We start from the raw sequence: 26714 nt of genomic DNA, 5'->3' as shown, positions 1-26714 counted from the left end.
TCTGAAGGAGTGTCTCCACCCCCATCGTTCAGCCCGGACACTGAGATCCAGCGCCGAGGGCCTTCTGGCGGTTCCCTCATTGCGAGAAGTGAGGTTATAGGGAACCAGGCAGAGGGCCTTCTCGGTAGTGGCTCCCACCCTGTGGAACACCCTCCCTTCAGATATGAAGGAAATAAGCAGTTATCCTATCTTTAAAAGACATCTGAAGGCAGCCCTGTTTAGGGAAGTTTTTAATATTTAATGCTGTACTGTTTTTAACATTTGATTGGGAGCCGCCCAGAATGGCTGGGGAGACTCAGCCAGATGGGCAGGGTATAAATAATAAATTACTACTACTACTACTACTACTACTACTACTACTATTCATTGCTGAGCTGGGTACCAAGCTTCATTCATAGCATTGCATCACAAGGGGCGTTCATTATCAGCTACTCACCGGCTCGATCATACAGAATGTGGGATCGCTGCAGTCCCTCCTTAACATGATCTTCTGTGATGACCATTTCGTTAACAGAACAGCCATGTGTGCTACTCTGCTGCTGGAGCTTAGTTAACCTGGCCTGAACAGCCATCTGGAGTCCATTCAACCCAGTTCTTGCATCGCCATCACAAAGATACGCAAGGGTGTATACAGCTTTTCTCTCGATGCACACGCAACATCTGAAATGAAAGACGTGATATCTGAGTGCATTTCCTATTGTCCACAAGGCCACATTTCTTTGCCCTGACACTGAGAGCCAAATGGATATGAGCTTTATCCCTAACTAAATGCCACAGTAGTTAAATATTAAGGTAAAAAGGTAAAAAGTAAAGGACCCCTGGACGGTTAAGTCCAGTCAAAGGCGACCATTGGGTGCGGCACTCATTTCGTTTTTTGGCCGAGGGAGCTGGCATTTGTCCTCAGACAGGTTTCCGGGTCATGTGGCCAGCATGACTAACAAGCTACTGGTACACGGAGAACTGTGACAAATGCCAGAGCTCATGGAAACACCGTTTACCTTCCCCACTGCAATGGTACCTATTTATCTACTTGCACTAGTATGCTTTCAAACTGCTAGGTTGGCAGGAGCAGGGACAAAGCAACCGGAGCTCACCCCGTCACGGGGATTTGAACCGCTGACCTTACATCGGCAAGCCTAAAGAGGCTCAGTGGTTTAGACCACAGCACCACCCGCATCCCTTAAATATTACAAGGGCTTTAAACAGAGTATGCAATCTACAAACTATGCCTTAAGCATGCTAGAATCACCATAAAAAATTCCTTCCAGTACCACCTTAGAGACCAACTACCGTATATTCTTAAGTATAAGCCGACTTTTTCGGCATATTTTTTATGCTGAAAAAGCCCCCCTTGGCTTATACTTGAATGATGCGGGCGGTGGCGGTGGAGGGACGAGTGGCCCGAAAGGAGCCCTTTCTCGTAGCTGGTCCCGCCACAAAAGCTAGAACCACCATGGACATTTTAACCATTGTACTAAACCTGTCTGTACTTGCAGCCAGACAATGGGCAAGAGAGACAAACTTTGTAAAGCTTTATCTACATAAGACTAACTTTAGATTTGATCAGGGAGTCATACTGAACGGGGACTAAGAAAGCAACTTCCTGCTTTATTTTTATTTTTCTTGGATTGAAATAGAACCTAACCCATTGTTTGCGTTGCTCATGTTGAACTGGAACTAAAAAAAGATCTTAAGGCTTGCACCCAATAAGTGTCCTGTCAATGCGAATATTCCCTCTTGCCCAATGCGACTTCCCCATGCGGGCACCCTGTGCCCTCCTCAAATATGCTCTGGAGGGTTGAGGGAAATCACAAAACAGATTTCAGGGGTTGGTGGTGAAAGGAGGTTTCCATTGTGCCAGCATGAATCCTTGCTGCTGCATTGGATGCAAACCAAAGCAAGACTACAACGGGTTCAAAATCAGGGTTTGGCCATTCCCCCCCCCCCCATGTGAAACTCAGTAGCACAAACATGAGCAGCAATGTGAACGCTTAAAAAAAATAGGAGAAAAAAGCTCAATATCAGGAAGCATCAGGCAGGTTAAATGACAAAAATTACTTTAACCGAACAGTAGAAAATTGTAGAGCAATTTGCAACATGATGATGTCATGTCCTGCTTTCCTCAAGGGCAGACAGACAGCTGCCTTGAGTTCTCCATAACATCTTACCCTACTTAAATAACAAAATAACCCAAAGATCGGTGTTGAAAGTGTCTGCAGGCCTCACAACCATTTGCCTCAAGCTGACCATAAAGATAGCAGAATTTACAGATTTTGAAAAGAGGTGTTAGTATTGCTGTGAAAAGTCAGATTAAAAGGAGGGAGGAGAGAACAGGCCCTCAATTTACAGAATCTATCAGCACTGGAGATACCGCTGCCTGTGATTTAGAAATGCCCTCAAGGAAAAAACCCACACACTTCAATTTCTGTTGTAGAAGATGTCATTTGCAATTATCACATTTGTTTCTTTCACTCATCCATTTTATCACCACCTTCTTCCAAGTTGCTCCTGTTGGGCTACATGATCACCTCCATTTTATCATCACAGCAGTCATGTAAAGTAATAATAATACAGTGGTACCTTGGTTTAAGAAGAGCCCTGATTAAGAATGATTCAGTTTACAAACTCTGCAATACCAGAAATAGTGTTCCGGTTTGAGAACTTTATCTCGGTCTAAGAATGGAATCCAAACGGTGGAAGGGCACCAGCAGCGGGAGGCCTCATTAGGGAAAGCACACCTCAGTTTAAGAACGGTATCGGTTTAAGAATGGACTTCTGGAACGTATTAAGTTCGTAAACTGAGTTACCATTGTAATAGTTTATTATTTATATGCCGCAAATCTGACTGGGCTGCCCCAGCCACTCTGGGCAGCTCCCAACAAAAATAGTAAAAACACAATACAACATCAAAAATTAAAAACTTCCCTAGGTGGGCTGAAGATTACTCAGTGAGCTTCATGGTAAATGAAGATTTATACCAGCACTCTATCCCAGGGGTCAGCAACCTAAGGCTCATGGGCCAGAAGTGGCCCGCGGAGGTTGTTTGACCGGCCCACGAGCTGCCCCCGAACTGAGTTGTCTACTCACGCGCTGCGCTAAACTGGCACAGCGTAGTGTGGGGACTCGCTTCCACGGTGCTGAAAATTGCACAGATGCAGACTCCGAAAATCACATATGCGCAGACGCCGAAAATCACAGGCACACACGCTCACACAATCCGGCCCACAGAGGGATCTCCATGGGACCAATCCGGCCCAGGCAAGATAAACCTTGCTGACCCCTGCTCTAACCACTACACCAAATGGTGGTTCCATCTCCTTAACATTTTTGTGAATACAGAAACACAGCCAACCTATTTTTCAAGGGCAGGAGTTGCCACGCTTCAGAATCCGGCACGTACAGCACTTCAACCTGTGCTGTTTCCAGCTCATTGACTCATTGCCCTTTTTATCCAATGGGGATTAGTGCGGGGAGACTGGAACAGACAGCAATTCCTTATGGAGTATGTTGGCACTGCACATAAACCCAGGATTGCCAGAGTTTCCACACTTAATTCACAGAAGGATTTATGGTCGTTTTCTTTAAATGGTTATCAAGCGGCTAGACAAGTCAAGGGATTCGTTTTGAATTGATCTAATTATACCCTTCAATAACCAAATCAGTCATTTAGAGAAGTGCGTTTATCTACAAAATTTCAACATGGGTGCTTGGGAATGTGAAGTGTTGTGGTGGAATTTACAGCAGGGGTGTGGAACAACAGGCCCAGGAGCCAAATCTGCTCTTCCAGGGGCCTTGGGACTCCTCCTAGGCCACAACCCTTTCCCCAGCCACTTTGAGTGGTTTCCCCCCAGTTGGAATGTGTCCTTGAACACTGAGAATGTTTCTTGCTTGCCTGGGTGGAGGATAAAGAGGGATGTGTGAGTGTGGCGAGAAAGTAGGCTACTGCTCAAAGCTAAAATTTACATTTGTTACTTTGGCCATTTTGGCCCCCAGGTGGTTTTCCCAGAAGAGTATGTGGCCCTCGGGGCTGAAGAAGGTTTCCTAAAGATTTAATCCAAAAAGCAAAATGGAAAGCTAGTAGCCATCGTAAGAAGAAAGGATGCGTGTGTGAACGTCAACCTGATTCTAGGAGTTAATGAACAGCCTAAAGTACACACATCTCACAGGCTGGGTGGCTGGGTCTGAAAAACCACAAGATTTCACCACCTCAGATACAGACACAGGCTCCCAGCTAAACACATCACAGGTAATGCATGTATAGGTGGCGTTCGAAATTAGCCAGGCGCCAGGTGCGTTTTTTAACTGGCACAGGTTCCAACTGTAACCACATGGGTATCTCTGGATGCCAGATTTGCGACTGACATCTCCATCTTGCTGGCCCTTCCAGCATTCTTAAGCAGAAGAGTTTATTAATTGCATTTATATCCCACATTTTCCTCCAAGGAGCACATGGTTCACCCCCATCCATAATAATAATAATAATAATAATAATAATAATAATAATAATAAAATCTCATCACAAAAATAGCACCTAGACAGGATGAGAATAGAAATCGTGCAGCGGTGGCGCAGCAACAGCAGGAGGCCCCATTAGCTAAAGTGGTGCTTCAGGTTAAGAACAGCTACAGGTTAAGAATGGACCTGCGGAACGAATTAAGTACGTAACCAGAGGTTTCTAACACTGCCTATAGCTCACCTTCCTGTAAAATGTACTTAGAGAAATGTGCTGGGAGATTTTCTTGCGAGAGACCATTTAAACAATCGATCTTTATATGATCTGTTCCTGCACAGAACTGTTCAGCACATCTCGCAGATTCTTCAGAACTCTCTGACATTGTTTTATACGTACGTTTCATGCCTACACATGTTCTTGGCCTAAGGGCTACTATCTTTCCATGTAATTGGATATAGAGGCGCATTGTGAAGAACAATCGCTACCATGATATACAAGAATACAGTCATAATAGGATTACCTGGCACTGGCCAACAGAATTCCTCCTGGGATTCCTACCAGGGTGTCTCCCAGAGGAAGCTGCCAAGCTGCAAATAACTGAAGGCGGGACTACGCACCCTTTTCTCCCTGCTGCCAACAGCGTGCTGCAAGCAGAATAGCTTTAGGTGACTCAAGCAAGCCACTGCACAAAGGGAGAGGGGACTTCAGTTTACTTGTATGCTTTATACTTGGCCCACTAACCCAAGTTCTCAAGGTGGATTCCAATGCATTAAAACTATTAAATATGTTTAATAAAACACACAAGAGTAAGTCCACGCAAAGTAACATGAAAAGGAGTACAGTGGACACTCGGGTTGCGAACGTGATCTGTGTGGGATGCATGTTCGCAACCCGCAGCATTCGCAACCTGCGCCACACGCAGGTTGCAATTCGGTGCTTCTGCGCATACGCAAAGCGTGATTTAGCGCTTCTGCGCATGTGCGACCGCCAAAACCCAGAAGTAACCCATTCCGGTATTTGCGGGTTTCGGCAGTCCTGAAAAAACGTAACCTGAGGTATGACCGTATATTAAGTTTTCCCCAGGTGAGAAATGGCTGCCAAAGCAGCCATTATGTTTTTGTTTTAAAATGCCAGTACCCAGACCACACTATTTGCAAGTGGATTTGAAAACCAGCAGCAAGCATGTTCTTTGAAGCAGGGACCAGCACATAGGTAGGTTTGTCCTTAGTACAACTGGTAATGGCCCGGGGCAATTTTGCCTTTGGTATAATGTCTAAACTGGACATATACACCACATAGGGAGACAAAGAAAGAATGCTCATTGCTACCTGCTCTGACCTTCTATAAATCAGATGCTCAGCCACTGAGTAATAGTCTCTCCCTTTGGGTGCCCCTTCCAAGGAACCCCTAATGCCTGTGTACTGGTATAGCTCAGTCAGTAGAACATGAGGCTCTTAATCTCAGGGTCGTGGGTTTGAGCCCTATATTGGGCAAAAGATTCCTGCATTGCAGGGGACTCGTTGCCTCTTCCAACTCTACAATTATATTTATGATTCTACTGCCTGCAAGGAATCCATGTGTTCCTGGCAACAATGTTTGAAAACTACCAATATACACCATAATGCTAAATGATCATATTCTATTACTCTTTTAACTAAAAAACAAACAAACAAACAAACAAAAACAACAGTATTATAGTACCCGTTTGACTGGGCAGCTAGAGGAGCAAAACAAACTATGAACTTACTTGTCTGAGATCAAACAGGTGCCAGGAGAATAATTATAATTCACCAAAAACCGAGAATGCACTTCCCCCGATTTATTTATTTTAATGCTGATTAATTGCTTTAGCACAATACTATTTTACAGAGCTCAGTGCTTTAAGTAATACATCCCTCCCTTCCCTGATAACCTGTGTTGAAAGGGATCCTAGAATCCTCATATTTCTGGGAGAATGCCTATTAATCATTTGCATATGGTAATTAAAAAATGTGCGCCTTTGAAAACCGCCCGTTCCTCAGCATGGAATCCAAGTTAAAAGCAAATTGTTAATAACAACTTTGTGGTGGGCAGAAGCATCAAAATCAAAATATTTATATGTACCTGTTTAAAGCAAAATAAAAGTTAAAAAAACACAAAACTATTCTTTCTTTACTGGTTTGAGGAATTTCTTCGTAATTACGAAGGATCTGATTATTTCAGCCTTATATTAAAACATACCTAAGTTTCCTCTTCTGCTTCCATATTCTACGGCTGCCCATTTATCCTACATGAGGTAACAATTGCAAGTCAGGAAACTAACCTACTTTCCAACCTCTGAATATATCCCCCCCCATACTCTCATCTTACACTTGCACTATTTCGTATTTTTGCCAGTCTCCCAAATTAACACAGGACATAACTGGACACCAAGCCTTGATGTTTGTACCTTGTAACCGGTGATACCTAGAGACAAAAATATAAACAGGCAGGCAAGAAAAACAGCCTAGGACCTAGCACCAGCTGACCTCAGGGTGGCATGTTACCTAAAAGGTAAAGGAAAACTACAACTAAGTGCAATAGAAGAAACCTCCACTGGGATATTGCTAGTCTCCTTCACGCAAGGCAGAGTTAAACTGTGGAATCAATTCCTACAAGACGTAGAAATGGCCGCCAAGAGGATTTGACAAGTTCATGGAGGAGAAAGCTCTCAATGGCTGCAAGCAATATGGCTATTCTCTAACCTCTGAATGCCTCTGAATACTGTCTGCTGGGAACCAGAAGTGGGAGTGGGCTGTTGTATTTGGACCTTGCTTGCTGGCTTCTCATGGGCATCTGGTTGGTCATTGTGAGAACAGGTGACTGGTCTAGATGGAGCAGAGCTTTTCTTATGTTCTTATGGAGAGTGCAGAGGCATGCCATTAGCCCACCATGCAGGCAATTCTTTTTCTTTATTCCTGCGTTCATAAACGAATCCAAATAATAATAATAATAATAATAATAATAATTTTATTTATATCCCGCCCTCCCCAGCCGAAGCCGGGCTCAGAGTGGCTAACAACATTAAAATGATACAACATTCTAAAATCATTTCATTATAAAATCAATTCAAATCAGATTAATGGCAACCATTGGGCTAGAGTTCTGTGAGGATTGCCAAAGGAGGGAGTCAGGCTGTGCCTTGGCCAAAGGCCTGGTGGAACAGCTCTGTCTTGCAGGTCCTGCGGAAAGATGTCAAGTCCCACAGGGCTCTAATCTCTTGTGATAGAGCGCTCCACCAGATCAGAGCCACAGCCGAAAAAGCCCTGGTTCTGGTTGAGGGCAGCCTAACCTCTCTGTGGCTTGGGACCTCCAAGATGTTTTTGTTTGAAGACCGTAAGGTCCTCTGTGGGACATACCAGGAGAGGCGGTCCCGTAGGTACGAGGGTCCTAGGCTGTATAGGACATGAAGGTCCCACCAAGGAGGCACCAGACTTTTAAATTCTTAAACAACTCAGGACCGTAAGACCTCAAAAACCGCCTCTCCCCATAGAAACCCTGCTTTCATCATCAGAGGCCCTTCATTGTGTGGCTCCTCCACGTGAGGTTCAGAGGGTGGCAACACGAGAACGGGCCTTCTCTGTAGTAGCTCCCCGTTTGTAGAACGCTCTCCCCAGGGAGATCCACCTGGAACCTTCATTATATATATATTTTAGGCAGAAAACATTCCTCTCCAACCAGGCCTTTGGCCGATTAACATTCTGCAGCCTTTTAAATGTGTCTGTGGGGAGGGTGTGTGTGTGTGTGTGTGTGTGTGCACGCGCGCGATTGGATTGCTGTTTGGTTTTAATTATTTACTTGTTTTTTATCCTGTGTTTTATTCTGTGAACTGCCCTGAGATCTTATGATTAAGGGCAGTATATAAATCTCATAAATCAATAAAACAGAAATAAAAATTTCTGCAGCAGAATTGTGGGATGAAGCTGCGGCAAGGCTGGGGTACATCATTTGCTGGAGAAAACCAGAGAACAATTTGCTATGAGAATAGGATGCTGGACTAGATAGGCTTTTGGTCAGATCCACCAGAGCTTTTCTCACATTCACGGATTCTAACATATAAAGGGCACCTAAGAAGTCTTGCCATTTCTTGGCTCTGGCTATTGCTTATGATGTGACCTTGACCAGCCCTGCTAACCTTTCGGCGCTTCTGTTTATACATGTTTACCCAACTGGCAGAACCGACAAGGATAATATATAAATATATTTCCACTTCCTCCGGCTAGCAGTATTATGCAAGTACTGTACACATCAACTTTAACTCGCTCCTTATGATAAACGAGTTTTCGTTTTTTTAAAAGAAGTATCTTACACCTGGCTCCAGTTGGTGAGCCAACAGGTTCTAATAAATAAATAAAAAACAGCACTAAACTGATCCCGAAAATCTGGTCTCCATTGACAGAACAAATATTTACTCAAGGCATGCCTAGGGTCTAGTGAAATATAACGCCTTGGGAGGAGGAGGCTTGATTGTTCCTTCTACCTACATTCCACCCAGAAATGAAAGCCTCCCAAACCCATCCAATGAGTCACCGTAAACACAGCTGTGGCATTATATGAAGCCCGAGAAGCAGTGCTGCTCTGACCCACACTTCGCACTCACAGCTCATGCCCTGTTGCAACAAAAAGAATAAGCAGCCGTACAAACCGGGCATCCTAAATAAGGAAACAGAATTCCTTCATTTCCCGAACTTATGCAATCTAGTTAGGAACTTACATGTACAGGAGCAAAAAAAGTCACATCAAAACTGAAGAAAAGAGAGGTCTTTATGCCTTTCTTATAAGTGAACCGCAAGTGTTTCATTCCAAGAGAAAGTTAGTTACAGTGGTACCTCTGGTTACGTACTTAATTCATTCCGGAGGTTCGTACTTAACCTGAAACTGTTTTTAACCTGAAGCACCACTTTAGTTAATGGGGCCTTCTGCTGCCGCCACGCGATTTCTGTTCTAATCCTGAAGCAAAGTTCTTAACCCGAGGTACTATTTCTGGGTTAGCGGAGTCTGTAACCTGAAACATATGTAAACTGAAGCGTATGTAACCCGAGGTACCACTGCACACTTAGGTTCTACTGAAATCCATGGTCCAGGTCACTTACAAATCCCTTAAGTCCTATTGATTTGATTCGTGGGACTTAAGCATCCATTTTTTCCCCAACAGATTGGAGGCAATATCTAAATCTGTCAAGAGAGATTTACCAGCGTGTGGTCTCTTCCTCCCCCCCCTCCTTATCGCCATGCAAGGCAGACACATAATACAGCGGTATCTCAGGTTACAGACGCTTCAGGTTACAGACACTTTAGGTTACAGACTCCACTAACCCAGAAATAGTACCTCGGGTTAAGAACTTTGCTTCAGAATGAGAACAAAAATTCTGCGGTGGCCCCATTAGCTAAAGTGGCACCTCAGGTTAAGAACAGTTTTAGGTTAAGAATGGACCTCCAGAACGAATTAAGTTCTTAACCCGAGGTACCACTGTACTGAATTCTGTCTGGCGTGCGAAGAGGAACATGACTAACGACCCCTTAGATTATGGCCATATGCTTCAAAGACCGTATGCCCAACCTGAAGTAGCCTTTCCTTCTTACATGTAGACTTCAGAACTTTTAGACTGTGTTTATAGACAGAGAAGAAAGCAGAAGAGAAGCGTTTGAATATTTTTAGCTGAACTTCTCTTACGTCCCCGGACTTTTGGGCATTTTTGAACGAGTAATTTGTGTGTTGTTGGTTTTGTTTAAAACAAGACATACAGTGGTACCTTGGGTTAAGAACTTAATTCGTTCTGGAGGTCTGTTCTTAACCTGAAACTATTCTTAACCTGAAGCACCACTTTAGCTAATGGGATTTCCTGCTGCTGCTGCTGCTGAGCCGCCAGAGCACGATTTCTGTTCTCATCCTGAAGCAAAGTTCTTAACCCGAGGTTAGCAGAGTCTGTAACCTGAAGCGTATGTAACCCAAGGTACCACTGTACAGCACTGGTTATGCAGGAACAATTCTTCCGTCCCTGCTTGATTTGCACTCAATTACATTTTGGATCGAGAGATTCAAGTTAAGGAGAGAAGGGATATTTTGGCTAACACTTGGCTGTCATATGATGCATTTGTAGCCAGCAACAAGAACGACAGCATACAAATGAGTCAGGAACCCAAATCAAATCCCCAGCTGTAGTGCACTTTAATATATCCTGCAGGCAAATCAGAAATTGCAACAGCTGGCGTAATGCTCTCTGTTGTAATCCGGAAAGCATGGGTTTTAAGAAAGAAAGAAAGAAAGAAAGAAAGAAAGAAAGAAAGAAAGAAAGACAACAGCTTTGCATTGTTTTTTATACCGTTTATGGTGAGCATACATGCATCCTTTTCCCCTATGAAAATGAGTTTTAAAAGTATTCCCACCCCCTCCTAACCACTCCATAACCTCTTTCTCACTCCTGCTCTGGCAGGCTGTCAATGGATTCCTCGGGTGGTGTGGGTTAACACGCTGCGCTCCGCAAAGCATACTTACTCAGAGTCCTTGCTGTCGCTGCCATTCACAGAGCCAGCGGGTTGCTCGCCTTGGCTTAGAATCTGAATCCCTAAGGACTTGAGAGCTCGCATCAGAATAGCTTCCATCGCCTCGACCGAGAGCTTCTCGAGGACAATAACGCGGCAGCGACTCAGAAGAGCCGAATTGACCTGGAAAGAAGGGTTTTCGGTGGTTGCCCCGATCAGCGTCACGGTCCCGCACTCAACGTGAGGAAGGAAGGTATCCTGGAAATGGGAGGGAAGCAGAAGAAACTGGTCCCCATCAACGACAACTTGAGGCATTCCCCGTGAGTACAATTAATTCACAATGGCAACTGCGATTTTCCGTTCGCTCAGAGACTGAAGCAGTTCCATTTGGGACGTTTCGCTGGCAGCTTGTCCAAAAACCAAACTAGATGCTCTTGTTTTTCCCCCATATATAATTAAGGTGTGTGTGGTTTTCACTGAGGTGGCAGTGCATCTCTCCTTTCCTCTACCTTGAACAGAACCAGGATCTCTCTTCCCCAGGAGTGACCAGGACCCTTAAAGAAAAGTCTCCTAGCTGTGTGGTGGTGGCAGTGGGGGGCAAGTGCTGTTCCACTTCTGGTGGGGAGTAAAGAGAATTGCCTCCCCAAAGGCACCACATTCCCAATACCAATCACACAGGCATCTTTCAAGGAAAAACAAAGTGCACAGTTGCATACCGTATATTAAGCAAATTCTTAATTTGGTCTGTAATAGCAGCTTTACTCATTCCATTTACAGTGTATGTTGAGGGGCTGTGTTGTGTAAAAAAGAAAAAAAGTTTCTGCAATTTTTGCTTTACTGTTTGAGATACAGAGGCAAAGTGTTCACATATTCATCATTACTGCAACGCTCAACTGACAAAAGTGAGTCCGTTGTGCCTCTTTCTCCCCAAAAGGAATATTCAGAGAGGTCATAAAAAATCATGTAACTCTGATATTTTGCTGGAAAACAATTCGAATGCGACTTTAGGAATTCATGGAACATTTTACGCAGATCTCCCCATTGCAGCAATCCATCATTCAAAACATCTTTTAGAACTTTCAACACCTCTTTGTGCCCAGAGTTCTCATATTCCATGTCGACTGCAGAACTGAAAACTCTTAGATGCAAGTGTAAGAAATTATGTAAAAATCCAGTCAGTATTGCCTTTACTTTCCTGCCTCTTCCCCCCATCCCACATGATGCATTTGCATGTTTATTCGCAGGGTGGGTGTGTATTTTGAAATGCTGGACTGCCTGCCAACTTCCTAATCCCAAAGCTTGTGGTTTAAACTAGACTGTGGCTTTCCTAATGCTGCAAATGAACTCTCAATTCAGTCAGCAAAGAGATGCCAGACGTGTGGTTTCAATATAGGTTAAAAGAAGTTTAAGTTCTAGTTTTGAAAGCCAAATGCACGTCAACAAACTCAGGGAGAGATTCCTGCTTGCTGGCTGATCTTAGGGCACTTTCATTTCTAATCTACCTTGTAAGGCAGAGATAATAAAAAATGGGGTAACCCCACCATGTAGGTCACACAGAGAACCTCAGAAAAAGGATGAGACATTGTATTTTATTTCATCCTCACTGCAACCCTGTGAGGTGGGTTAGGCTAAGAGATAGTGACGGGCCCAACGACTCATAATAATAATAATAATAATAATAATAATAATAATAATAATACTATTTCTACCCTGCCCATCTGGATGGGTTTCCCCAGCCACTCTGGGCGGCTTCCAACGAAAGATTAAAAATACAATAAAATTAAAATACACCTAGAGAGCTTCATAGCCGAGAGGAGATTTGAACCCTCACCTCCTAGAGTTCTAGTCTGACACTTTAACGACTATGTCACACAGACTCTCAGTCGAGATGCTAGAAACCTATCAATTTAAGTATTGCTCAACCACATCGTGTAGAAGCCATTCATTTCCAAAGGGAGGCCTTCCGACTACCGAGACGGTAGCAATCGGTACCTGCTGAGACTTATTGAAACGGTGTATCTCGTCGATAAAGAGGATCGTTTTCCTCTTGCAGAGCCTCTTTTCATTTTGCGCTTGAGCAATGACCTCTCGGACGTCGTTGGTTTTGGCACTTGTGGCCGACAGGGTCACAAACCGTGTGCCGTTCTTCTTGCTGCTGTTCGCGATGATGTGAGCCAAGGTGGTCTGAAAGGAAGAAAAGCACAAGGGTGTTGATTTTCCTCCGAGAACTCAAAAGACATGGCTAAAAGGCATTGTGAAGAGTGGGAGGGGGAAACAGTGTTGGGATGTGAAGAAGAGAAGGAGTGTTTTGGGATAGAAAACGTCTCGTTTTCTTTTTCTGATTGGAAAATCTGTTTGGCATTAGTTGAAAAGGACACATTATTCTGACAGGAAGAGAGCGCGAAAATTACCATCCCCTGAAGGGGAATCCAAAGAGCTATTTTAGCCAGTGGGAGAGAAGGTTTCTCTTTGGACAGCAGACTCTCAGGCCATTTATCACCAGCTGGCTTCAGAAAGCCTCTCCATTTTCAAAAACAGATTGCCATGTGGCTTGACAAGGTGCTGTTTCCAAAACACAAGCCCAAATCCTCATTGGCCTCTAGTTCTTTGTATCCTAGGCTTCCATGGTACAAGAATCAGCTTGATACACCAAGCTTGGGAGTGCTCCCATTTGTTACTTCCATTATTATTACGGATATCGGTAGGCAGATTTGTGCAAGCAGAAAGCTGCACACCATTCACACAAGGCAGCCATCTTGGATTTCTGCAGATTGCTTGCCTCATGGACTTCTGCAGATTTCTTGCAGCCCTCTACATGGCATTAAATGCAGCATTGAAGGATCCCAGACTTTCAGGAATAGCTTTTTTAGGGAGTACTGCAGCAGGAAGGAGGTGGGAAACCCAAATTCCACATGTGGAGGCTTTGCCTGAGAGAGATCATAATGCAGCACTATTCAGTGGCTGATTCTTGAGGTTTGGCAGCAGTCATCTGTCTCTGCCTGGCAGCCAATTGCATGTGATTATGGGGGCAGAAAGACAGGTGATGCTGAACACTGTTGTCTCTGGCCTATTGGTATGTAACCCTTCCGAACAGATCACTACCCTAGGAACTGCCTTTGATAGGAAAAAGGTCCTCCTCCCCATGCATTAAAAACCAACAATAATAGCCACAAGAAACTGGGGGAATTTGATTTGATTTGGTCAACAACTTATTGGCATCTTTTCACCAAAGCCAGATTAAATGTATTCCCATCAGAAGTGTTAAATGGCAGACTGAGAGGTATTCCTTATCAAAATAGGACTTGTGTATGCTCTCAGGACGTCGACCACATGAAGCATATTTTATTGCATTGCACGGCAGCAGCAGGAGGCCCCATTAGCTAAAGTGGCACTTCAGGTTAAGAACAGTTTCAGGTTAAGAACTTACTTCCAGAACAAATTAAGTACTTAACCTGAGGTACCACTGTATTGGCAAATCGGCTGGGTCAATCTGAAGCCTACTATATCAAATATCTTCTGGACGACAGGTCCAATGATATCACAGTGGCTGTGGCAAAATTTCTTTCAGATGTCATACGAATCAAAGATCAACATAACCATGACTAAACAAATAACACTTCTGTCTCCCTTCCCTGGGGGGGCTGTCTGTATGAATCTGTATTTTATTCTGAATCCATGTTATGGGTCGTTGGACCGCAATAAAGATTATTATTATTATTAATTTGGTCAAGAAAGCAGCAAAGATAGCCCAACTTTACCACTCTGTTCTAAAGACCGTTGAAATAACGTGTGCAAAGTCATTTGAACACCAGATGCATCATATGCCTACTAAAAGCATTAATGTTATGTACTGAGTTCAGATTATTTCAATAACCAAGTTAATCCAAAGGTTTTGTGTGTTGCATCAGACTATTTTGTTGCTGACTTTGGCCCACACAAATGAGCGTCCTTTTTGGCTGTCAGATTGATTTATCTTAATTAAAGGTAAAGGGACCCCTGACCATTAGGTCCAGTGGTGACCGACTCTGGGGTTGCAGCACTCATCTCTCTTTATTGGCTGAGGGAGCTGGCGTACACCTTCCGGGTCATGTGGCCGTCATGACTAAGCCGCTTCTGGGGAACCAGAGCAGCACACGGAAATGCCATTTACCCTCCCGCCGGAGCGGTACCTATTTATCTACTTGCACTCTGACGTGCTTTCGAACTGCTAGGTTGGCAGGAGCAGGGACCGAGCAACAGGAGCTCACCCTGCTGCGGGGATTCGAACCGCCGACCTTCCGATCGGCAAGTCCTAGGCTCTGTGGTTTAACCCACAGCGCCACCCACATCCCTCCACAGCGCCACCCACATCCCTTGATTTTATCTTAAAAAGTGGTGATTTATCTTAAAAGGTGGCTATTTCGCCTTTCTCTCTTTGCCCTTCTGGCAGGACTCGGCAATTATTTATGAACACTCTTTGGTACTCCTGACATCAGGCCTTCTCAATTTGTGACCTGCCAAAAGCAAACACAGCTACCAGTATGGTTTTGTGACCTGCCTTGACAACAGCCACCATTTCTGTGGTCTAAGGAAAGACACACACAAGGCAGGGGCAGCTTTAGTGACCCCCGGAGGGGCAGCATACATGGAGTTTGATGTGTGGGAGGAGTGTGTGTCACAGTCAGGCATGCCTTCGGCATCACGTTTCTATGAAAATATTTTTAGGTACAAATTTGGATGTTTCGGTACATTTGTCTCAAAATTCACCTTGGAAACCCCAGCAGAGCAGAAATAGCTCAGTTTACCTAAGCTATCTTTTATAAACACCCCAGGAGAAGAAAAAGGGAAATAAAGGAGGGAAACCCAACTCATAACAAGAGAAGAAAGAATACACGACTGGAATAGAGGAAACTGCCCTATAATAAGGAAGACTATATACTCTATATCTTTAAAGATCATTCAATGCATGTTTCCCCCCCCCACCCCCAAAGGAATTTTGGGCACGATGGTTTGTTAAGAGCTGATGGGAACTGTAATGCTGTGGGTGCCCAGAATCTTTGATGGGTGGAAACATGCTTCAAAGGTATCGTGTGTACCTGGCCTTAGGCTCACATAATATAAGACAGGCATTCCCAACCTGAGGCCCTCCAGATGCTTTGGCCTACAACTCCCATGATCCCTAGCTAACAGGACCAGTGGTCAGGGAAGATGGGAATTGTAGTCCAAAACATCTGGAGGGCCAAAGGTTGGGATGCCTGATATAAGACGATCTCAGTAAACCAAACCGGAGTGGGAAATGAGGAAAACAAACTGGGGAAACCTAGGGATGCAACTATTCAGGACAAATATTATCTGGATATCCTGGAAGTGAGAAAAACATGGCCACCGTGGAGAAAAAGAACCTAGAGTGGACACACCCGCAAACTCACGTTCTCTGTCCATTGGCCAAACATTTCCTCGTCTATTCAAGGAACCACAGCAAGATAAGCCCGAGTAAGACTATGAGGGGACATTCCTGAACAGAGCAGGAAGGATTTGCAGAGGGACAGGTGTGGCGAACCAACCGTCTGGATAGCAAACGCTTTAGATGTTTTCAGGGAAGCAGCAAGAGAGTCTTTAGGAATGCGAGTAGGAGGCAGCAGGCTTTCTCGATTTCAGAGTTTCAGCTCAGCTTAGTTCCTCCTCCCTATCCTGCCGCAATCAAGACACAGCTGTCAGGATTCAGTATCCACAGAAAGTCGAAGGATAGAAAGACTATACAGTGGTACCTCAGGTTACATACACTTCAGTTTACAGAAGCTTCAGGTTACAGACTCCGCTAACCCAGAAATAGTGCTTCGGGTTAAGAACTTTGCTTCAGGATGAGAACAGAAATCATGCTCCGGCAGCAGGAGGAGGCCCCATTAGCTAAAGTGGTGCTTCAGGTTAAGAACAGTTTCAGGTTAAGTACGGACATCCAGAACAAATTAAGTACTTAGCCCGAGGTACCACTGTATAACCTGACCTGATCAATATGGGCTCATCTGGTTAATATAGACTCATATCCCAGTTGAGTCACGGACAAACCGAGTAGCTTTAGCTGTGAAGCTATTCTCTCTCAGACTAAGGGTTGTAGCAACTAAGCGTTGCTCAGAGTAGACCCACTGAACTTAATGGCCTAAGTTAGTCACGTTCATTAATTTCAGTGGGTCTGCTCTGGAATAGGAGCAGCACTGGATTCCACTCTTAGCCCCCAATATGTTAAAGTATTCATCTTCAACCAGGCTTGGGGGGTGGGTCTTTTTGTTTTACTGCTTTGCTTTACTTGTTTTTATCCTGTATTTTATTCTACGAACTGCCCTGAAATCTTATGATGAAAGGTGGTATATAAATCTAATAAATAAACAAAACAAAGAACAAAAAACAGCTGCAAGCTTCCATTAATTCAATTGGTGCACTAATCAAGAAATAACAGCAATTAATTGGTGTAGCCGAGATGTAAGAGTTCAGCATGATGCAAATCACCCAAAGGCAACAGACAATCAAAATGTGTTTTTATTCATTAACTAAAGGATTAATATATCTGTTAAACCCATTGTTTTGAAGGGGGGAGCATGCTTCCTTCAGTTTTAGAAGTTGCATGTGCATCAGGGATAGTGAACCTGTGGCTCTTTTACCTGTTGCTGAACGATGGCTGAATTCATGCCACACATTTAAAGAACAATGCTACCACTTCAAACACTCATGGCTCCCAAGAATTATGGGACCTGCTACAATTCCCAGGGCTCCCTGTGAATAGAGATTGACCGTTAACCACTCTGAGAATAGGTAATTCTGTGAGTGGGCATGAGATTGCTTTGAAGCATGGGATGAATGTGGCCTGCAACTCCTACCATCCCCAAGCATTGGCCATTGCTAACTGGGACTCATGGGAACTGGAGTCCCAACAACTTCCGGGGGGCCTCATCCCCATCCCTGAATTTAGCAAGCATCATCTTACAAGAGGCATTCTCCTCCTGCATAAGAGTTAAGGGGACTTGCTTCTAAGACTGCGCCTGATATCTCCAAGATACTGACTAGAGCCACAGCTGCTTAGCTTCAGCAAGATGATGGCCTCGTGGACCTTCAAATCCCGCCCTGGGAGAGCTTTCAATGTACTGTATTGCCCCCATTATAAGCCACAAATCCCCCCCTCCCAAATTCCAACCGTGAAAAGTTAAAGTGCAATTCGTGACCTTACAAAAATTGGCTTTTACGGTATCACAGCCAAAACAGACATATGGTAAAACGAAACAAAAAAAAGTTTTACTATCGATTTGTGAGCTTGAGACTGTTGTGCAATTTATTCTAATGCCATTCATCGCTTTCTCTGTATTTTACAGTGCAGTATTGATTTTTTTATTTGCATTTACGGTGCTACAAACAGGTGTTTAACCTCTCTACTACCCATAGGATTTTCTTCTACATTTGCCATTTATGGGCGTGAGTGCCTATGGAATTTTAAGGGAGCAGCTTATATTTGTGTATTGTCTTTTTTTCTTTCCCTGCCTTGAATTTTTTTTTTTAAATATATTTTATTAAAGTTTTTAAACATAAATGCAAAAATAAAAAACAGTATAACATATATCATAACATACTTTCGTAACTTCTTGGGACTCCCTCACATCTCCCGCTCCCACTTGCATCATTGTCAATTCTTGCCTGCAATTTATCATCTTGTTTACAATCTTGTATCACATTCATTTAACTCTAATCTGTTAATTCTCCAATAGGTTTATAATTTTTCCTCAACTTACTTGTCATCTTAGTTCCCTCTAGTTTAGTGGTGCACAATTATTTATGATCTAGCATCCTTTCTTAACATTCAACCAAATTACAATGTTTTTTTTAAATAAATCTTGAATTTCTTCCAGTCTTCTTCAACCCTCTCTTCTCCCAGGTCTCGGATTCTGCCAGTCATCTCGGCCAGTTCCATATAGTCCATCAGTTGCATCTGCCACTCTTCCAGTGTGGGTAGATCTTGAGTTTTCCAGTTCTTAGCGATGAGTATCCTTGCTGCCTGCCTTGAATTTTAAAGGTGCAGCTTATTTGCGGGTGCGGCTTATATTCGGGCTAATACGGTACATTCGCACGTATGTTACAAATAACCAACTTTTTGTCAGAAAAATGGGTGGCCTGCTTTATCAGGAAGGCCACGTTAGACAATTAAGAAAAGGTTTTCAATAGGCTCATCTAAGCAATCAGCTCATTCAGGAGTTCCAAAAGATATATGTATGGATAAGGCTTTTCAAATCTGAACTTTTCTTGGCCGGATGTTAATTCTATTCAGATTGCCAGGAAGAGCAAAAAAGCTGTGCATACTGTATTTTTTGCTCTACAAGGTGCATTGGACCACAAGACGCACCTAGTTTTTGGAGGAGGAAAACAAGAAAAAAAATATTCTGAATCTCAGAAGCCAGAACAGCAAGAGGGATCGCTGTGCAGTGAAAGCAGCAATCCCTCTTGCTGTTCTGGCTTCTGGGATAGCTGCGCAGCCCGCATTCGCTCCATAAGACGCATACACATTTCCCCTTACTTTTTAGGAGGGAAAAAGTGAGTCTTATAGAGCAAAAAATACGGTACTTTAAAAAAACAGCAACAACTGGGCAGCAGCCCCCTCTGCCCCCACTTTCTTCTCCAATAGCTGCTCTGGGCCAAAAGATCCTCTGCAGCTGGTGAGGGCAGGCGGTGACAAGCCTAAACGCTGCCCGAAAAGATATCCCGAAGATCAGAACTACTTCAGCAGGTGTTCCGAATCTGATCCTCTGCTGGAGAGCGCTTCAGAGCCAGAGCTTTATGTCCTGGGGACTAACTGTGAGAGCAGGGCACTTCTGTTTGTTCCATCAATGGCAGCACATACACCCCCAACCTCTCTCTCACCCTCTCTCCTGTTTCTTCGTCTCTTTAACCTTTGAGGCAGCCGAAGGTAGAAAGACTGTCGTTGGATATAAGCCAGTACAAGCTCAGTCCAAGTATGTATGAGGAGCCTGTAGTCCTCTGGGTGTTGATAAGTTACACTGGCGCTGTGGTCTAAACCACTGAGCCTCTTGGGCCTGCTGATCAGAAGGTCAGTGGTTCAAATCCAGCGACAGAGTGAGCTCCCATTGCTCTGCCCCAGCTCCTGACAACCTAGCAGTTCGAAAGCACACCAGTGCAAGTAGATAAATAGGTACCGCTGTGGCGGGGAGGTAAATGGTGTTTCCATGCGCTCTGGTTTCCGTCACGGTGTTCCGTTGCGCCAGAAACGGTTTAGTCATGCTGGCCACATGACCCGAAAAACTGTCTGTGGACAAACGCTAGCTCCCTTGGCCTGAAAGCAAGATGAGTGTTGCAACCCCATAGTCACCTTTGACTGGACTTAACCGCCCAGGGGTCCTTTACTTCTTTTACCTTTAGGTTACACTACAATTCCCATCAAACATTCCTGCTGAATCCTGACCATAATAGCTGGGGCCGATGGTGGTCCAACCACTTTTAGACTTTTCTATGCTATCCTCTTCCATTTTCAGAAACTGGAGATTACCAAGCTGTTGCTGATTCAGGAAAGCATATGTTTTGAAGGTTATTTATTGTGGGGTAGAATATTCTGCATTAATCTATCCCCAAGCTGTAGATGATCTTAGTGCATATTTGCTCATATGCATATTGCACTGCATTCAGTAGAACATACTCTTAAGATATCTGTGTATACAGTTGCAGCCTTAATTACAAGCAACAGGTGTTAAGACATAAGAATACTGGATTCTATAAAAAAAACCAGGATACATAAATAGAACATAAATGGAAATGATTTTTTTAAAAAACAGTATGATATACAACAGCTAACATTCTCACTTCTAACACGGTCCCTCCTAGAAAATAAAGAAGGCTGTTTCTTCTTTTTCCCTTTTCGTCAAACTTACACACAGCTATGCACTACTTGTTCTGTGGGATCCATTTTCTCCTACTCTTTCCTTTCAAGAGATATAAATAAAAATAATCCAAGTCAGAGAGGAGTTATGCATTAAATCTAAACTTCTGTAATGTTTGCAACTACGTTATACATTGCTTAATTTTCATTAAAAATTCTTAACCACCTTTCCTGTAAAGGTTTGAGACTGTGCAAGGACAAAGCAAACAAAAGCTTACTTCTGAGTAATCAATGTGTGATTTAAAATCTGCACATGAATTTACTTAAATCTGATTGTACCCTGAAGCCATGATGCTTGCTAACACAATCTCCTGAAACAAAACATAAAGATGGCACGTTTCATTTGAAAATACAAAACACAGTAGTAAGTCCCCTACAACTCTCTCGTACTCTCTGGAATTAGAGGGTTCTCTGGAAGCCCCAGAGCAGAAATTTAATCCTTTATTTTCATATAATATATATCCAATATTAATTAGTCCTAAAACACATGATTGCACTGCGCACTAGATAGCGGGTCCTAAAGACTTAGAAGATCAGCATCACAATTGCCGTTTCCTATTTAAATGTGTGCATCATCTGGTCCTCAACATTTATTGCTGGTAACTTGACCGCCCACCCAGAAGGCAATCAATGACCCGCCATTGGGTCTTCATGGAATCCATATCCCCCTCCCTATGCAATTGCAATGGTGGTGTGGCCAACAGCTGCTTCATGCTGTTATCTTTCCCTGGCAAAGACCCTCAGGGCTTAGGATGGGGGAATTACATTTATTACAGAAGTCTGCTGCCAGCTGGGAAGAAGGCAGGGGTCTGAACAGCCAAGGAAACCACGCTGCATTTATTTCACAGCCCCATTGCCAACATTCCCAGGAGACCAGCTGTGAAAGGCAGTTCTGTAGGGTGGAGACCACAAATCCATGGACCACCATGTCAAACTAAGAGCGCTGGGCATTACACGTGAAACTTTCCATCTCTTCCCAGCTCCGTTTGTGGAACGCTCTCCCCAGGGAGGTTCGGCTGGCGCCTTCATTATACACCTTTAGGTGCCAGGAAAAACGTTTCTCTTTAACCAGGCCTTTGGTTGACTGACATCCAATGCCCTTTTAAAATGTGTTGGGGAGAGGGGGTTATTGGGCTTATTTTTTTATTTTTATTGTGTTATTTAATGTTTATATGTTGTAATTTTATCATGTGAACTGCCCTGAGACCTGTGGATATAGGGCAGTATACAAATTTAATAAATTATAAATCTGTAAGGAGGAGGTCCTCATCAAGGCCAGTGGCAATGAAGAAAATTAGGAGAGCTGTTGTGACAATATATACTTCCATTTCCTAACTTCTCAAGGAGCATCAGATATTTACCATGTTCCTATCCCACCATTTCCCCAAGGAGCTCAAGGCTTGCTAAACGTAATTCTTTCCCCTGACCCTCCATTTTATCCTCACAATAATCCTGTGAGACAGGCTAGGCTGAGAGATTGTGACTTAGCCAAGGTCACACGGCAAGCTTTGCGTCTGAATGTGATTTGAATCTGGGTCCTAATCTAACACCCTAAACCACACTATACCACACTGACCCACGTTATCACAGTAAATTGTGGGTTGTTTTTTTTTTAGGGGGAGCAGATGTAGTTGGGGTTTTTTTTGATGTAGAACTCATACTCTCAACTGAAAATGGTGTATACAGGTCAAGTATGCAAAATGAGATTTAACATATACAGTGGTCCCTCTGGTTACATATGCTTCAGGTTACAGACTCCGCTAACCCAGAAATAGTACCTCGGGTTAAGAACTTTGCTTCAGGATGAGAACAGAAATCGTGCTCTGGCAGTGCGGCAGCAGCAGGAGGCCCCATTAGCTAAAGTGGTGCTTCAAGTTAAGAACAGTTTCAGGTTAAGAACAGACCTCCAGAACGAATTAAGTACTTAACACGAGGTACCACTGTACACAGCAAAAGGGAGCTACCTACAGAAATTCAGGGCATCTTTGTGTTTGGCCACATCACCTACTAAACACTGCATGTAGCGATGGGCCCACCATTTGGAAATTTGGAAACTGTGGAAATTAGCCCTGAAGGGTGCAAAAAGAAATCCCTGATTTGGCAGAGATTTTACCAGGGAAATTCCCGCTTCCTAACAAACAGCCGAGATAGTTTTGCTAGAGTAATCCATTAAACGGTAACCAACCCCTGTCAGGTCAGTCAGATTCGATTACCCTCAAGTCTTCTTGCCTCAATAAACAAGGTAGAGATAACAGGTGCAGGGCGGAGTTTCATAATTTATTGACAATTTCACACAACATCCGTCCTAGTCTTGTTAATGCAGGGAACGAGCCGCGCAAGTCTAAATCTACTTCCACCCAAAAAAAGTCTTGTTGCGACAACGAATCTCAGCCACATGTGAAACCCCTTAAGCAACTGGTATGGATGAACAGGGACTTAGACAAGAGACAGCCAAGCCCCCATTTCCCCAAATGGCCTTGCTGCCAAGCCCTTTTGACAAAAATGATGCTTGGCCACATCTATCTTTATCTTCTGGGACTGGCAACTACAGATCACACCGCTCTGTAAGGGAAAGGAGGGTTAGCATGTTGTTGTTGTTGTTTAGTCATTTAGTTGTGTCTGACTTTTCGTAACCCCATGGATCAGAGCACGCCAGGCACTCCGGTCTTCCACCACCTCCCACAGTTTGGTCAAACTCATGCTATGAGGACACTGTCCAACCATCTCGTCCTCTGTCGTCCCCTTCTCCTTGTGCCCTCCATCTTTCCCAACATCAGGGTCTTTTCCAGGGAGTCTTCTCTTCTCAAGAGGTGGCCAAAGTATTGGAGCCTCAGCTTCACGATCTGTCCTTTCAGTGAGCACTCAGGGCTGATTTCCTTCAGAATGGATACGTTTGATCTTCTTGCAGTCCATGGGACTCTCAAGAGTCTCCTCCAGCACCATAATTCAAAAGCATCAATTCTTCGGCAATCAGCCTTCTTTATGGTCCAGCTCTCACTTCCATAAATCACTACTGGGAAAACCATAGCTTTAACTATACGGACCTTTGTTGGCAAGGTGATGTCTCTGCTTTTTAAGATGCTGTCTAGGTTTGTCATTGCTTTTCTCCCAAGAAAGGGTTGGCATAGAGGTTTGCAATTGCTACTCCTGATGGCAAGCTTTTATGCTTTTTATTTGCATTGTCCTATTCAAGGTTCATGTACCACTCTCAGCACTCGTCACCTAAACATACAACCGAGGATTAATACAAAACTTGAACCCCCATTCTCCAAAGAGAGGTGGCATTTGTTCCTCAGTGACAAAATGCTTCTCACTTGTTGAAACAAACACCCTTCAAGTGGCCATAAGTTCACAAAAACCATTGGTTTCTTTTGGCCGCTGAAAGCTTATTGTCCCTTCTCAGTGACTATTCCAAGACTTTCGAACTCCCTTCCTAGAGAAATTAGACTGGCTGCCTGGCAGGTAAATATCTATTTGCTCCAACAGGCTTTTGGGAATCTGATTTTACTGAAAGGGCTGGTGCCGTGCTGTTTTTGTTGCGATTATCTGTATGTTTTTAATGGATTACAGATAGATTTAACTCTATCAATGTTTAATTGGTTCCTCCCCCCTATGTTTTTAACTGTTCTTGTTTTTATCTGTAAGCCACCTTGAGTCCTTGTCAGGGAAAAAGTGAGAATAACTAAACTAAGAATAAGAATGTCCCCGGTATAAAAGGAAATTTCTTGGCAGAATTAGACTGAATTGTATAATTCATTGTATAAATATAAGTTTGTAGGGAAGTTAACAGAAACTATATGTGAAATATGTAACTGTGCGGTATAAGATAGTCAACAGATAAAGTACAGTGAGACTAATTGGAAGTCATTTTTAATTTCTTGTTTTATAAATTTTACAATCATTCACATCATTGGGACTACAAATAATGTTAGTTATAAGAATTGTGTTGTTTCATATATTGCTATTGTCTGTTTGTCAATTTATAGTTTGTTTATTTGATTGTATGTCTGTTTGTTGGTTTGTTTGCTTTCCTGGCATAAAAGTATCTATTTTATAACAATAAAGATACATCACACAAAAAAGTATAAGAATGTCCCCAAAATACTTCTTTATGTTTGGAGTGGGTTTGAACTCTGACCTGCCACCAAAGTGCGACAGGAAATCACATGTCCATGCATTTTAATGCAGACATGCCTTTAGGGTGTTATTCAGTCCTATTTTTTAAACAATAGTATTCCTGGAAATTGTACACAGGGAATCATTTGATTAGCGTTGTTTTCAGACTTTCCTTTCTGAATTGTGACGTGGCCATCTTACGTAACCTTTGTAAGAGTTGCTAAGAAATAAGCACCTTTTCCCCACCAATGCTATCAAGACAAGATGGATCATAACCAATTATACTGTTTTGGTATTCTAGAATTCATCCCTACTGTGAATTTTCCCACAATCTGTGAAAATCGTCAGTGACTATAGTCAGTTAATATACACTGGCAAGCTGTGTCTCTAAAAAAGCAAAGTATCTCCTTTATGGTCGCACAGATAAGAAGACGTAAATAGGCTGACTTTCCACTGTTATACAGTGGTACCTCAGTTTATGAACTTAATTTGTTCTGGAGGTCCATTCTTAAACCAAAGCCGTTCTTAAACCCAGGCGCCCTTTCGCTAATGGGGCCTCCCGCCACCGGTGCCCTTCCACTGTTCGGCTTCTGTTCACAGACTGAGGTAAAGTTCACTAACTGGAACACTACTTCTGGTTTTGCGGAGTTCTTATACCGAATAGTTCATAAACAGGGCCATAGCTGTCAACGTTTCCCTTTTTTAAAGGGAAATTCCCTTATTCCGAATAGGATTCCTCGCAAGAAAAGGGAAAAGTTGACAGCTATGAACAGGGCTGTTCTTAAACCGAGGTACCACTGTATTGCAAAAGGCAAAGATGATCATAGTGGATGGAGACAGGAGCCTCACTTTGTTTATACTGACAGCCCTGTATGTCTGGCACCAGCAACTGTAGTGGAAACCAATTCAATTTAATACAAGGAATGCCAATAAGACTCATGTGTCTATGGTAGAAAGCCACAACCTGGGATGGAAGAAAAAGAGGCTGATAAACAGCATGGAGAAGAAACGATTCAGAAATCAATCAAGCTGTCAGAGAAGTGAACACTTCAATATGTTCCAAACTAAAATACCCCATTTGTACCCCTGGCCTAAACTACAAATACTTTTGCCCTGTCATGATGAAGTTTGAACTAAAAGCTAAAAGACAAAAATAAGCCCTGTGAAACTTAATACAGATTGCCAAGACAGCATGTTGCTTTGAAGTTAACACATTCCCATCGTCTATTAACTCCATTAACGTAGTATAAGATTGCACATGGAAGACCGAGAACAGCTGGTTTGCAGCCTTCAGAGTCAATTTATTAAGTAATAACATGTCAGACATCCCCTTACATAACCCTTTTGCACGGGTGTTAAAACATAAACAAAAAAAGTACAAAAACAAGGCTATACCAAACCTTTGGTTTGGCCATTTCTGAGGTTCATTTGCAACAGCAAAGCTATTCTGTGCTTTGGTTACAGCCGTGGATGTTTCCCTGCTGTATCCCTAGACTAAAATTGGGTGCTTCATGGCAGACACGCAAAAATCTGAATCTTGCACATTAGAGGGTCATAAATCATAGCACAGCTTACTCAGGTTGCAAGCTTGTGTTTAAGCAGCTGGACCAGCCGAGACGAAACAGGGAAAACTTTTTAAAAGTTAATTTGTAGCCCGATAGAACAAATTGATGCTCCTGGTTCATGCTATTTGTCTGTGGGCATACGCAGGATGCCTAGGGACGCGGGTGGCACTGT

The 26714-nt window shown here is 43.3% G+C and overlaps 2 protein-coding genes across 2 annotated transcripts in view; one reads left to right on the top strand and one right to left on the bottom strand.

The window, feature by feature from the left end:
* Window positions 1-26714, bottom strand: part of WRNIP1 (WRN helicase interacting protein 1) — a 42413-nt gene that overhangs the window by 11566 nt on the left and 4133 nt on the right. Inside the window, exons 2-4 of the mRNA XM_083747312.1 lie at window positions 12947-13138; window positions 10968-11212; window positions 437-660 (exon numbers count right to left, since the gene is read on the bottom strand). Coding sequence (XP_083603438.1) covers window positions 437-660; window positions 10968-11212; window positions 12947-13138 — 661 coding nt within the window. The remainder of the gene's footprint in view (window positions 1-436; window positions 661-10967; window positions 11213-12946; window positions 13139-26714) is intronic.
* The window catches only part of MYLK4 (myosin light chain kinase family member 4), a 92157-nt gene continuing 76433 nt past the window's right edge, over window positions 10991-26714 (top strand). Inside the window, exon 1 of the mRNA XM_083747263.1 lies at window positions 10991-11274. Coding sequence (XP_083603389.1) covers window positions 11219-11274 — 56 coding nt within the window. The 5' untranslated portion in view covers window positions 10991-11218. The remainder of the gene's footprint in view (window positions 11275-26714) is intronic.

Source organism: Podarcis gaigeae, assembly GCF_964106915.1.
Source record: "Podarcis gaigeae genome assembly, chromosome: 7".
Taxonomy (NCBI): Eukaryota; Metazoa; Chordata; class Lepidosauria; order Squamata; family Lacertidae; genus Podarcis; species Podarcis gaigeae.
Note: the sequence above shows the minus strand (reverse complement) of the source record. Positions and strands in the feature narration are given on the sequence as shown.